Source organism: Schistocerca piceifrons, chromosome 8 (genome assembly GCF_021461385.2).
Source record: "Schistocerca piceifrons isolate TAMUIC-IGC-003096 chromosome 8, iqSchPice1.1, whole genome shotgun sequence".
NCBI classification, from domain to species: domain Eukaryota; kingdom Metazoa; phylum Arthropoda; class Insecta; order Orthoptera; family Acrididae; genus Schistocerca; species Schistocerca piceifrons.
Genome location: NC_060145.1, coordinates 315,744,240 through 315,758,953, shown reverse-complemented (window position 1 = coordinate 315,758,953; position 14,714 = coordinate 315,744,240). Strand labels below are relative to the sequence as shown.

At 43.8% G+C, this 14,714-nt stretch overlaps 1 protein-coding gene across 1 annotated transcript in view; it reads right to left on the bottom strand.

Annotated features, from left to right (window-relative positions):
- Positions 1–14,714, bottom strand: part of LOC124711624 (probable serine/threonine-protein kinase nek3) — a 357,746-nt gene that overhangs the window by 93,576 nt on the left and 249,456 nt on the right. Inside the window, exon 3 of the mRNA XM_047241796.1 lies at positions 13,343–13,560. Coding sequence (XP_047097752.1) covers positions 13,343–13,560 — 218 coding nt within the window. The remainder of the gene's footprint in view (positions 1–13,342; positions 13,561–14,714) is intronic.

Genomic DNA, 14,714 nt, shown 5'->3' with positions numbered 1-14,714 from the left:
TGCGAAACGCATGGAGGTAATGGACTTTAAACCTAATTGCAACTCCAGCCTTCCGTATCATTACTCCAAAACTTGACGCGCTTGTCGGTTAACGCTTTTCGCAGGCCTCTCATTACAACTGAGGGGCAAATTTAAAAGCTGGGCATTAACTACCGACGAGCGACATAAGTGGAGAAAGGTTAACATTTACACACTGCTTATTAGCAGTTGGAGACATTTACGTTAGAGAAGCATTTTCAGGGCTCGCTAACAGAAGAAAGGACAGAGCCCAAGGAATCTAAGTGGGGAGGGATGAGGAGGGTGAAGAGGTAGAGAAAATAGTCTCTAAAGAAGTTCAGAAGGTGGCTACAGAAATGAAAATTGGGAAATCACCCGAGCCTGGAAATTTATCAGTAGACACAGTGAGGTGTGGCTCCAATATTCTGCATGAATATCAAAGCAAGTTATGTAGCAAATATGTGTGGTATAGGGAGGAAAGTCCAGCAGAGAAACTTAGTGTATCTAAGCCACATACACAAAAAAGAAGCAAGAAAGTGTCTAGTAATTATCATGGAATAAATGTCACAACCTGAATTGCCAGGCTGTACGAGAAGGTTTTAAAATGAAGAGTGGAGAAGATTATAACTGAATTGGAAGAAAAAAAGTGGCTTTCGAAGAGGTAGGTCATGTGTTGATAGCATCTTCATTCTAAGACAGATCAAACAGAAGAGATTGGAAAGGAATCTAAGCAGTCATTTGTTATTCGTAGATCTTGTGAAAGCATATGACACGGTGCTACTAAAGATATTGTTCGAGGTGCTGTGTTTACGCGAATTACCAAAAAGGAATGTAAGAAGTGTCATAAACCACCCCAAGTTCGCATAATGTGTCATTAAAACGTGAAAAGAAAGGTCTTCACAGTAAATAGAGGACTCAAACAAGGATGCTATCTGTCTCGCATACGCTTTACGACGTACGTGTAGAAAGCGCATTGGCATAGAAATTGAAGTAGGGAACTAGCGTATGTAAACACTTCTCTATGCTGGTGATCAGGTCGGTGCAGCAGAAGATGAAGAGGATGCATCTTACATGCTTGGAAAGATGTTGCAAAAATATAAAACGTTGGGTTTGGAAAAGCATTTTAGAAGACGAAGTATCTGTTGCCAAGAACAGGGAAGTAATCTGGGCACTGGCGGACACCAAATTAAAGTGTGTAAAGGGTTTAGGTATCTGGGCAGTATCCTATCACGTGATGGAAGATGTGACAGAGATATCGAACAACGGATCAGGCTGGGAAAGGCGGCAATCCGAAAATTTGGCCCTCAAACATGAGTTAAAAAGATAAAATGCAGTTACACAAATTCATCGTGGAACCACTTACGAGTCGTAGGAGTGGTTGTCGGAATTCACAGAAAGCAATAACAAGAGACTTAGTTGTTTAGAAATGGTCGTTTTGAAAAGAGCATGTACAATTTCTCGACTTGACCGAGTAAGAAATGAACAAATAAGAGAAAGGATACATACCCATTCTACTATTGCTGATAAAAAAGGAGAAAGACAGCCAAGACGGTCAGGAAACGTCAAAAGAATGGAAGAAGACAGAAGACCAAAGAAAGCACTTTCACGGCAATATTCTGGAAGGAGAAAAACACCTCGAAAAGGGTGGCTAGGAGTGTCCAAGAAGTGTTAGAGTGAACAGGAATAGAAGAAAATGAGAAACAATGGCGAGATAGAGGCGTCTGAAGACAGCGGTGCGGGATGCGGCGACAGCAGTAGGGTCTCCCCGATAAAAAATGGAATGTCATGGCGTTACTGGCCGGAAGAAACCATATGGGATGTTCGGCTGCCTTGTGCAAGTATTTTTATTTGACGCCACTTCGGCGCCTTGCGTGTCGATGATGAAATGGTGATAACACACACACACACACACACACACACACACACGAGTCCCAAGCGGAGAAAATACCCGACACAGCCGGTAATGGAACTCAGGGCCTCGTGATCGAAAGCCGACAACAGTGGACACAACACCACGAGATGCTGACCGCGACAAGAGGATGATGTGTTTCACGATTCAACAGCTGCTGTATCTCTGATGGTTCCTGATGGCTGCCGTGACCTATGTGGAGCTGTTCAAGCATATTATTCACTTACGTATAAGCAAGATAATTTCGAGAACAATTAATAAAATGTACATACAAATTGTCACATACGGAACTTGATAAGATCTGCTATTTCGTTTGTTAGAGTGGAGACAATGTGATTTCGGGAAAACGAGTTTTAGATATTCGATTATTACATCAAACACCTCTAAAATTTCAGTGATGTATCAGCCATGTAATTACAGTTACCACGAACGTAAGCAACGAAAGTATATTTTTAATACTAATCAGGATAGTAGATATTTAATCGTACCGGCAGTTGTTTACTTCTTCGTATAAAGAAATAGATAAAACTTACGCTTATTCTCTCTGTTCCCGCATGGTGGAAGAATCTAATCAATTTATCGTCTTCCTTACGACCACAGTTGGGCCTTCGAGCGCTGTATTAATTTTCTACCAAACGTATTTCTTTTTCACTGGCGTTTGTATTGTGGATCTCCTGGACCCGACAAGCACCTATAATACCTATAGGGGTTGGACGAAAATATGGGAACACCGTGAGAAATACTTGCTCGAACATAAATTCAGAAGTTGGCCAAGCCTACAGGTTGCGCTGTTTTAAGTATTATCACGAACGGTAACTGTGAAATGTCCTAGATGCTTTTCAAGTGTCAGTCGTTGTCAGAACAGCGTTCTATGTATTTATGAGTGCATTATGTCGGACCAAGTGAATTCGAACATGGGAAAATGGTTGGTGCTCGTATAATACGTGCTTCCGTAACTAAGATAGTCGAAGTATTTGGTGTTTCAAGAGACGCTGTATCGCAGATCTGTACCGCATACAGGGATAGCGGAAGACATCATCCGCTAAGTCAAACCGCGGACGAACGTACGTGTTGAGGGATCGTGATGGACGAAGAGGGCGACAGCTCAAAGTAACTGTAGAACTGAATGTCGCACTCGCGACTTTCGAAGCTACCAAAACACAAACGGAACCGTGTAAGCAGGGAATTGTAGAACAAGCTGGAATTCCAAAACTATTCGTCTGTGACGCAAATGACCGTAAGAGGAGAATGTGTCGCAGAAGCTGTAAAACCTCGATTTGGGCAATAGAAGATAGTCATTTGGTTGGATAAGTCTCGTTTCAGGCTGTTTCCAACTTCTGATCGAGTCCCAAGAATGAAACATGGCGGGGGTTCGGTGACGATTTGGGAAGGCTTATTGTGGTATTCTACGGGAATCTTGGTTACTATGCAAAGTCGCAGGATTATGTGACCATATTGGCTGACCAGGCTCATCCCACTTTACACTGTTTTCTCCCTGATGGTGATGCTGTGTTCCAAGACGACAGGGTCCCTATTCGCACAGCTTGCATCGTCGAGAACCGGTTTTGTGAGCACGACGGCGAATTGTCGCATTTCACTGGCCACCACAGTTGTCAAATCTCAACATTATTGAGCCAGTGTAGTCCACTTTGAAGAGAAGGATTCCTGATCGCTACTCACATCCATCATCGTTACCTGAACTTGGCACTGTTTTCCAGGAAGAATGTTATGATAGTCCCTAGAAAACCATACAGATGTTTGTTTATTCATTCTGAGACGACTGGAAACTGTTTTGAATGTCAGTTGATTTCTTACAGTTTATTAGGCATGGTAATGTGTAGTGTTTGTGGTGCTTCCATACATTTATCCGCCTCTGTAAATTCTTCTATCACCTACATTTCATTCTCTTCCGACCACTCAGTCACCCACGTAAGTCAAGTCAACAAAAGCTGACCGCACGCAAAGCATCTGACGAATGCCCTCCGTGTTACGAGCGCCGAAGCAGAGAGGTGCGAACTTCCTCTGATGGTTTACTGAAAGACCGACAACTAGCGGCGCACGGGCGAGCACCAGCGAATGCGAACCGAACACGACCTGACACTGTTCCCTCGCCGCTGGTCTACCCTTTACACCAAAGACAATTGTAGTCCGGTGATCCTCGTTCACAGCTTTTTAAATTTATTTTTGGCTTTGAGCAGCAAAGACCATATAGCCAACAATAGTTACAAAAGTGCCAGGTTAACGTTGTTACTATTTTCGCAAAAGAGCAATGATAACAGTGCGAAGTACAAAGATACGCTGAGGTGACAAAAGTCATTGGACAGCGATATGCACGTATACAGATGGCGGTAGTATCGTATAAACAAGACATAAAAGGGCAATGTTTTGACGGAGCTGTCATTTGTATTCAGATGATTCATGTGAAAAGTTTTCCGATATGGTTATGGTAGCACGTCTGAAATTAAACAGGTACAGGCATGGGACATTTCATTTCGGACATAGTTAGGGATTTCAACATTCCGAGATGCACAGTGTCAAGAGTGTGCCGAGAATATAAAATTTCAGGCATTGCCTCTCTCCACGGACAAAGCAGTAGCCGATGACTTTACTTAACGACCGAGAGCAGCGACGTTTGCGTAGAGTTCTCAGTCCTTACCGACAAGCAACAGTGCGTGAAAACAGTGGCCTGATAGGATGAGCCCCGATTTATGTTGGTAAAAGCTGATGGTAGGGTTCGAATGTGGCGCGGACCACACGAAGCCGTTGATCGAAGTTGTCAACAAGGCACTGTACAGGCTAGTGATGGATCCTTAATGGTGTGGGATGTGTTTACGTGGAATGAACTAGGTCCTTAGGTCCAGTTGAACCGATCATGGACTTCATGTTCCCAGACAACGATGGAATGAAGTAGATACTCCAGCCAAACTAAACGTAAATGCAGCCATACCAAATAGGAAAGAAAACTACCTCTTAAGAAGATAGACTGGCAGAATTTTAAGTACACACCTCAATAACACTGCTTTCCAACAAAGTTTAAATAAGGAACGCTATCCCAGTATATACGAAGCGTCCGCCCCGGTAGCTGAGTGGTCAGCGCGACAGAATGTGAATCCTAAGGGCCCGGGTTCGATTCCCGGCTGGATCGGAGATTTTCTCCGCTCAGGGACCGGGTGTTGTGCTGTACTAATCATCATCATTTCATCCCCGTCGATGCGCAAGTCGCCGAAGTGGCGTCAACTCGAAAGACTTGTACCCGGCGAACGGTCTACCTGACGGGAGGCCCTAGTCACACGACATTTACATACGAAGCGTGCTCTTACAACAATACACGGCGAACTGGCAAAGTCGATGGGCCTTTCTTCAACATTACACACAAAAATAGCCTTCATTCACTTGTACTGTTCATCCTGATGGAGAAGGACTTATTTCGAACTGACGACAAAGAATAAAGTATAAGCTCCACATCAGCAATTTTGGCTGTCAAATGCGACCACGATTTCCACATTGGTCTGTGTTCTCATTAAAGCACTTGGTATGTTGTTAACTGTCTCCTTAAGGTTGTTTAACACATCACGTTTTTACTCCACGGACGTGATTACCTTCGTAATGTAAAATTTGTTTAGTGGGCATGTCAATAAACGTAGGTTTTGTAGACGACGTTTTCATTCTGGGACGTATTGCAGTCGCGACCTTTGCTATGAACCTAATGTGACATTAAATTATATGAGAAAAATACCATCACAGCTTGAGGATGTCTTTACTGTCTCACACGAGTAGTTTCGGCGGCACATTACCGCCATCCTCAGGCTCCACCACTTGTGGTCGCAGCTTGATAAAAGCCGCGCGTCTGAGCAGTTCATCTGGCGAGCCCGGCGTGCTCTCTAGATATGAGCCAGATAGGACAGCAAGGGCAAATTCCGCGGGGAACGGCGTGCGCCGCGTACATTCTCCAGGCGGCGCTAGCCGGCTAGGCATTTCCACACGGTTGCCGCTTCGCCACACCACCGCTGTTTGCTTGTCTGTGTCGCGATCAGGGGGCAGCTAGAAATGAAATCAAATTTCTAATAAAGAGCGAAAGACGCGCAACAAATTGACTAAAAATGATTGTGAGTCAGTCGAACATCCACTTTTTGTAAAAAAAATCTGTATAATCCTGTCCTCAGTGTTACTCCATGTGCACATTAAGCAAACCGCGAAAGAAAGCAGAGAACTTAGGGACTGGAATTAAACTACAGTGAAAAAAATTTTTTTTGAGGTTGCCCGATGTCATAGTAATTCTGCTAGAGGCTTTCCCAGGAACGGAGTGGGTAGCGTCATGAAAAGAGATCACAATATAAACACGAACAAATATAAAACAAGGGCAACGGAATGTTGTCGAATTAAATCAGGCGATGCTGAGGGAATTAGAGGAGGAAACGAGACACTGACAGAAGTAGTTGAGTTTTGTTATATGGGCAGCAAGTAACTAACGATGACCGAAGTAGAGAAGATGTAAAAGGCAAACTGGTAATAGCAAGAAAAGCGTTTCTGAAAAAGAGGAGTTTATTAAAATAGAATATAGAGTTAAGTGCTAGGAAATCTTTTCTGAAGGTAACGCAAAACGTGGACGTGGACGATAAACAACCCAGAGAAAACGAGAAGGGTTTCGAAATAAAGTGATAAAGAAGAATGCTAAACATCTGATGGGTAGATCGGTTTACTAAATGAGGAAGCAATGACTCGAAATGAGAAAACGAAATATAGGGAAAAACATGACTACAAGATGTGATCAACTGGTAGGACACATTTTTAGGCATGAAGGAATCGTGAATTTGGTAGTTTAGGGAAGTGTGAAGAATAAAAATTGTTGATGGAGGCTAAGTATCGGGGTTCAAACAGAAGGAGTTGAATGAACAGGTACGTGAAGAGTTGCATCAAATCTGTCTTCAGATTGAAGCTAAAAACAACAAGTAATGCGTGGTATGAAACGACAGTGTATTGTACATCCCAAATTTTACAATCGATGAATCCACTTACAGTGGTACGCTTGGCGGTCTGACAGATGCAAAGCGAACGCAAATTCCACCGACAAACTTTCTGCGGTCGTCCAGGGATATTTTCTGGAGCGAAGGGGCGCAGTGGTTAGCGCACTGGATTCGCATTCGGGAGGACGATTGTTCAAATCTGCGTCCGGCCATCCAGATTTATGTTTTCCGTGATTTCCTTATATCGCTCCAGGCAAATGTCTGGATGGTTCCTTTGAAAGGGCACGGCTGATTTCCTTCCAACTCTTGAAACATTCCGATCGCGTGTTCCGTCTCTAATGACCACGGTGTCTATGGGACGTTAAAGCTTAATCGTCCTTCCACATGGGATATTTACTGAGTATTTTATATAACAGACCTATGGTGTCCAGTGGCTCGTTACGTTTCACTTAATTTGTTACTGCCGTTTATCTTTGTGTGAGTAATGGACTGAAAATATCTACAGGACACAAAGCGTCTGGAAGTTTTAACTCTAACCTGAAATCATTTCTTCTGGACAACCCCTTCTATTCGATAGACGATTTTTTTATTTAATAACTAGCACACTACTGGCCATTATAATTGCTACACCACGAAGATGACGTTCTACAGACTCGAAATTTAACCGACAGGAAGAAGATGCTGTGATATGCAAATGATTAGCTTTTCAGAGCATTCACGGAAGGTTGGCGCCGGTGGCGACACCTACAACGTGGTGACATGAGGGAAGTTTCCAAACGATTTCTCATACACAAACAGCAGTTGACCGGCGTTGCCTGGTGAAACATTGTTATGCCTCGTGTAAGGAGGAGAAATGCGTGCCATCACGTTTCCGACTTTGTTAAAGGTCGGATTGTAGTCTATCGCGATTGCGGTTTATCATATCGCGGCATTGCTGCTCACGTTGGTCGAGAACCAATGGCTGTTAGCAGAATATGGAATCGGTGGGTTCAGGAGGGTAATACGGAACGCCGTGCTGGATCCCAACTGCCTCGTATCACTAGAAGTCGAGATCACAGGTATCTCATCCGCATGGCTGTAACGGATCGTGCAGCCACGTCTCGATCCCTGAGTCAACAGATGGGGACGTTTGCAAGACAACAACCATCTGCACGAATAGTTCGACGACATTTGCAGCAGCATGGACTCTCAGCTCGGAGACCATGGCTGCGGTTACCCTTGACGCTGCGTCACAGACAGGAGAGCCTGCGATGGTGTACTCAACGACGAACCTGGGTGCACGAATGGCAAAACGTCATTTTTCGGATGAATCCAGTTTCTGTTTACAGCATCACGATGGTCGCATCCGTGTTTGGCGACATCGCGGTGGATGCATATTGGAAGCGTGTATTCCTCATCGCCATACTGGCATATCACCCGGCGTGATGGTATGGGGTGCCATTGGTTACACGTCTCGGTCACCTCTTGTTCGCATTGTCGGCACTTTGAACAGTGGACGTTACATTTCAGATGTGTTACGACCCGTGGCTCTACCCTTCATTCGATCCCTGCGAAAACCTACATTTCAGCAGGATAATACACGACCGATTGTTGCAGGTCCCGTACGGGCCTTTCTGGATACAGAAAATGTTCGACTGCTGTCCTGGCCAGCACATTCTCCAGATCTCTCACCAATTGAAAACGTCTGGTCAATGGTGACGGAGCAACTGGCTCGTCACAATATGCCAGTCACTACTCTTGATGGACTGTGGTATTGTGTTGAACATGCATGGGCAGCTGTACCTGCACACGCCATCCAAGCTCTGTTTGACTCAATGCCCAGGCGTATCAAGGCCGTTATTACGGCCAGTAGTGGTTGTTCTGGGTACTGATTTCTCAGGATCTATGCCCCCAAATTGCGTGAAAATGTAATCACATGTCAGTTCTAGTATATTTGTCCAATGAATATTTGTCCAATGAATATTTTTTATTGGTGTAGCAATTTTAATGGCCAGTAGTGTAATTTGTGAAAGAAAAAAGACGTTAGTTTAAAGTATAACTGCATGTAGAACAAAAATTTGTTCATTAATGGTATAAATAATCACTTATACCTGTTCTGCAAACTTACTCGGTTCCACATCATTTGCATTAAAAATTGTTTAGATGATTTACGGTCTTGATTGGAAACGCACTTGTTCCATTCAGTAACGGTACTTGTCGTTCACAGCAACAATGCACTCGTCGACAGTTGCCAAGCGAGCTCTGGCCTTGTTACGGCTGTCGTAGGTGCCGCAGTGGTCAGCTCGCAGAACGGTGCGCGGCCGCTGGCAGCTATTTTCACGGAGCTCGTTGTAACGAATGAATTATATAGGCGCACAGTCGTAGTGAGGGCTCCGTGTGGAGGCAGCGGCTTGGTGGGAAGCACCAGCTGGCGCGGCGAAAACACGCTGCTCTGGCTACAGCGCAACGCAGGGCAGAGTACTCTACACGAGCTGAAGTAAAGGCACTGAAATAAAATTCGACGGGAATGAAGACGCAGTTACACAGTATGATTTCATCACGACCCATGATAATGTCTTAGAGTGGTAAACTTTTGGCGTGTCTTGATAGGGAAGACGGGAAAAGACTGAAACAGATTAATGCCAATTTGTGGTTATCGATCCTATGGCATGGACGAGGGACTTCAGCTGACGATATACATTGAAGTGATAGAGAAACTGGTGTAGGCATGCCTATTCATATAGAGAGATATGTAAACAGGCAGAATACGGCGCTGCGGTCGGCAACGTCTGTATGACAAGTGTCTGGCGCGGTTGTTAGATCGGTTACTGTTGCTGCAATAGCAGGTTATCAAGATTCAAGTTAGTTTGAACATGATGTTAGTCGGCGCACGATCGATGAGACACAGCATCTCCGAGGTATCGATGAAGTTGAGATTTCACGAGTGTACCGTATCAGGAATCCGGTAAAACATCAAACCTCCGACATCGCTGCAGGTGGAAAAAGATCCTGCAAGAACGGAACCAACAATGACAGAAGAGAATCGCTCATTGTGACGGACGTGCAACCCTTCCGCAAATTGCTGCAGATTTCAATGCTGGTGCATCAACAAGAGTCAGCTTGCAAACAATCATCGATGTGAGCTTCCGGAGTCGAAGGCCCACTCGTGTACCCTTGCTGACTGCATGAGAAAAAGCCTTACGCCTCGCCTGGGCCCGACAACACCGACATTGGACTGTTGATGATGGGAAACATGTTGCGTGGTCGGATGAATCTTGTTTCAAATTGTATCCAGCGGATGGACGTGTACGGGTATGGAGACAACCTCACGAATCCATGGACCCTCCATGTCAGCAGTTAAAGCTGGTGGAGGCTCTGTGATGGTGTGGAGCGTGTGCAGTTGGAGTGATATCGGACCCCTGATACATCTAAGTACGACTCTGACAGGTAACACTTGCGTATGTATTCTGTCTGATCACATGCATCCATTCATGTCCATCGCTCATTTCGACGGTCTTGGGCAATTCCCCACACGTCCAGTATTGCTACAGAGTGGCTCCAGGAGCACTCTTCTGAGTTTAAACATTTCTACTGGCCACCAAACTTGAACATTATTGAGCATATCTGGGATGCCTTGCAACGTGCTGTTCAGAAGAGATCTCCACCCCTCGTAGTCTTACGGATTTATGGACAACCCTGCAGAATTCGTGGCGTCAATTGCCTTCATCACTGCTGTACATATTAGTCGAGTCCTTCTTGGCGCTCGCGAGGACCATACACTGTATCAGGCGGATGTACCAGTTTCTTTGGCTCTTCGGTGTATATGAGAAAAAGTACCACCGGAGCTGTATCTTGAGAATGTCTTTGCTGTCTCACATAACTAGTTTCGGCGGCACAGTACCGCCATCCTCAGGCCCCACCACTGCCAAAAGATTTCTTTGGGGCATTTATTGTGGAGTCCTTGTTACTAGTGCATGTGGGCTAGCTTTCTCAGGATCTCGACACCGTGTTGCCTCCAATCCAAATATGTCACGTGCCTTAACGAAATGATGGGTTGACACCTTGGAATGAATAGCTGTTAGTAAAATAAACAATACTAATAACCCTACTTCAGAAAGACAGTATACGGAGGAGCTACAAAATCTTACACTTTCGCGTTATGCTTCCCTTCGATCAATACTTCTTATTATTTTTTCTTTCTCCAATGAAGAAAACAAAACCTTCAGAGAATTTCACAATATGCGCCAATAGAAAGGAAACATCCGCTCTCTCTCTAACTTCCCACTTAATCTTCTACAACGCCGCATCATCAAATTAAAAATAATCGCTGAGTAATGGCAAAAAGCTGTAACTTGATGACACAGCGGTGCTGCAATTCTTCTTTATTTTCAGAAAGAGACGTACGAGAGCGTGCTGAAAAGCAATACCTCCTGATTTTTTATGTGAAAACTCTTAAAGATTTATTAACTGAATCCAACACTGTTTTTTGCCTTGTTTAACAAATTTTATTATGGTTACTTCACAAGTCCATTCTCAAGTACATTACTGATTCCAGAAATTATAAAGCAAAGATAAACATGATGATTAGGCAAAGATTAATATCTCAACTTCTTAATGTATTGGACCTTTGTTTAATGTAAAATTACTTCAATGACATATTTTGACAAATTACGTATGGGATTACGCGATTCAGCAATTAGACTAACATGACTAAACATACCTAAGAATAAAGTTATGCATCAGCCTAGAACTTTGGGCCACAATCCATGAATAAATAAAAAGTCCTAGGCTTATTCATAGCTTTATTCGTATTTTCACAAGCTGCGGCATGATAGCGAATTGAACAGTGTCCCGAACATAGAATAAATTCCCTTTACTTCATGTCTACGGTCAAAAATTTTTTGTCAGCAAAGTTCTGGTTTCGGCCTATAATGGCCATCTTCAGATCTGTAATAAAAACATGCTCCACAATATTAGGACATGTTTTTATACAACAGATCTGAAGATGGTCATTATAGACCGAAACCGGTAGTCTATGGCTAAAAATTTCTGACCACTGATGTGAAGTAAGGGAAATTTACTTTATTCCTAGTTATGTATTTATTATAAAAAGCCAGCGCTGATAAAAAAATCTTGTCTGTGTATTCATCTAAACATGGATGGCAAAATTACGGATATGATCATGAAGACGGGACTGACAAAATTAATCATACGGGTAAGCTCATCAAGACAGGGATGGAAAAGTTAATGTAATAAATTTGTGGAACTGTGGAAGGAAAATAAAGTTCGAAAATTGAATGCTAAAATTTGTCTAAAAGGAAACAAAATAAATTCCTACTTTTCGAGAGAAATTATATTTTTCTTTTTTTCCATTACGTTGCAATACTCAGTGTTTGTAACATAGTAATAATAATAATAATAATAATAATAGTAATAATAATAATAATAATAAGGGGGTTAATTATGATTTTTCATATTCTGATTTACAGTAAAACTGAACTAGTGTCGTGAATGACCTCAGGGCAAAGTCCCTGCTATATGTCTTTTTCAACATTATGAGAATAAAATTCTTTCCACCAAGTAGGGTCTAAAAACTGGGCACTTATTTACTACTTTTAATGTTAATGAATTGTTTCTCTTTGCAGGACAACATAATACTGACTTCGTAAAACACACTTTTACCACACTATCGTTGTACACGTGTGCTTACCAGTTTCGCTGAAAGATGTGCATCTAATTTGCATTAGTGATGTCTCAGGATCTTTATGTCACTTTTGTACGTTTCTAAGTTACATATAATTTTTTACAAAAAAGTTCCTATTCATTTTTTTTTCTAGGATTAATAGTTCTCGCGAAGACAGCGAGAGAATATCGAAAATCTCGAGCCATGCGCATGTGCTGTAGCTTAGATAGCTCTTATAGGCCAATTTGAGATAGTTTCCCGGCTTGGTAGACCGCAAAAGTCTTATATAAAGTTATTTGCATCGACTTCTTCCACAATAGTGTGGTACGTTGTAAACAATGACAATATACTGAGAAGTTTGTTTGCTTTGATTGACCGTTCCCGTCATATCCTTGAATATTGATCGTTCCCCTGGGACACGCTGTTGTATCTGATGCCAACTGCACGTGATTAATACAACAGACGCCAATCAGATTGGCTGCAGTCCACGCAGTGAGTAGACAGCATAGCTCGCAGCACCTGAAGAAGGCGACTGGGTTTGTCGTCCAAATACTGTGCACAAAATGGAAGCTAAACTTGGGTGAACAAGTGGAAATAAACTATTAATTCATATTAGCCGAAATCAATGACCTGGTTTGCTCCCCTCTCCCCCTCCTTACTTAAAAAAAATAGTTGAGAAACTATGGATGCCATCATCACTGAACCGTGCTGTAGCAATTTGCTGGTGTTCCATGACGCTAGTATTCGTTAGCAGGTGAGTCACAGTGGGCGGTAAGCACGCAGGCTAGGCTAGTTAGTGGTGAGCGTCACCTTGCGGTCGGCGGTGAGCGCGGCGAGCGCGTCGTAGACGTTCTCCTGCGTGGGCGGCGTCATGTCGGGGAAGGCGTGGCACAGCGCCGAGCGGATGCGCTCGGGCACGGCGGGCTGGCCGGCCGCCTGCAGTTCCAGGATGACCCAGCACAGCGCCTCGGGCAGCGGCGTGAACTGCCCCTGCACCAGCGGAGACAGCCCGCAGCTGTCCACGTCGCCTGTAACACGCAGGGCAGGAAGAGCCACAGTTATCTCGTTACCACACCAGGCCATATTATGCACCCGAACCATCCGTACAGAAGCACAGCTCTGCACCTTTCGGGGCAGGCTCTGAGCACTATGGGACTTAACATCTGAGGTCATCAGTCCCCTAGAACTTAGAACTACTTAAACCTAACTAACCTAAGGACATCACACACATCCATGCCCGAGGCAGGATTCGTACCTGCGACCGTAGCGGTCGCGCGGTTCCAGACTGAAGCGCCTAGAACCGCTCGGCCACACTGGCCGGCTCGGGGCAGGGAGACCGCCGGTCGAACAGGATGAGGAAAAAATGGATGGAACGGAACAGCCAAGATGGTACTGTGGTGTGGGTGCCTCATTTTTTAGAACAGTGAACAGCCATCGGTGTTTCGTCATGATCATCACCATCATCATTATTAATATAATTATCATTTTTACTACTATTGTTATCCACCTCAGTAGCTTCGCGGTTAGCGTGGCAGATTGTTAGTCAATTAGCTTTTCATAACTGGTATTCACAGTCATGTGAAATTTCTTGAAAGACATCATGTTTACGCCAGTGATAGTTAAACTTTTTACTTCCACTGTTGCAATTTCTGGACGATAAATAGTTTGGACAAGAAGAGAATAGAAGCTTTCGAAATGTGGTGCTACAGAAGAATTCTGAAGATTAGATGGGTAGATCACATAACTAATGAGGAGGTATTGAATAGAATTGGGGAGAAGAGGAGTTTGTGGCACAACTTGACAAGAAGAAGGGACCGGTTGGTAGGACATGTTCTGAGGCACCAAGGGATCACAAATTTAGCATTGGAGGGCAGCGTGGAGGGTAAAAATCGTAGAGGGAGACCAAGAGATGAATACACTAAGGAGATTCAGAAGGATTTAGGTCGCAGTAGGTACTGGGAGATGAAGAAGCTTGCACAGGATAGGGTAGCATCGAGAGCTGCATCAAACCAGTCTCAGGACTGAAGACCACAACAACAACATTGCAATTTCGGCCTTAGGCCATTATCAAGTGCAGATGTTTTGGCTTTAAGCCATGTCTGCTGTACACAAGCTGACACATTTATATGTCGTTGTCATTTGCTGTCATATATATTCGTAACGCTGCTAAGAAGTGCGAGCA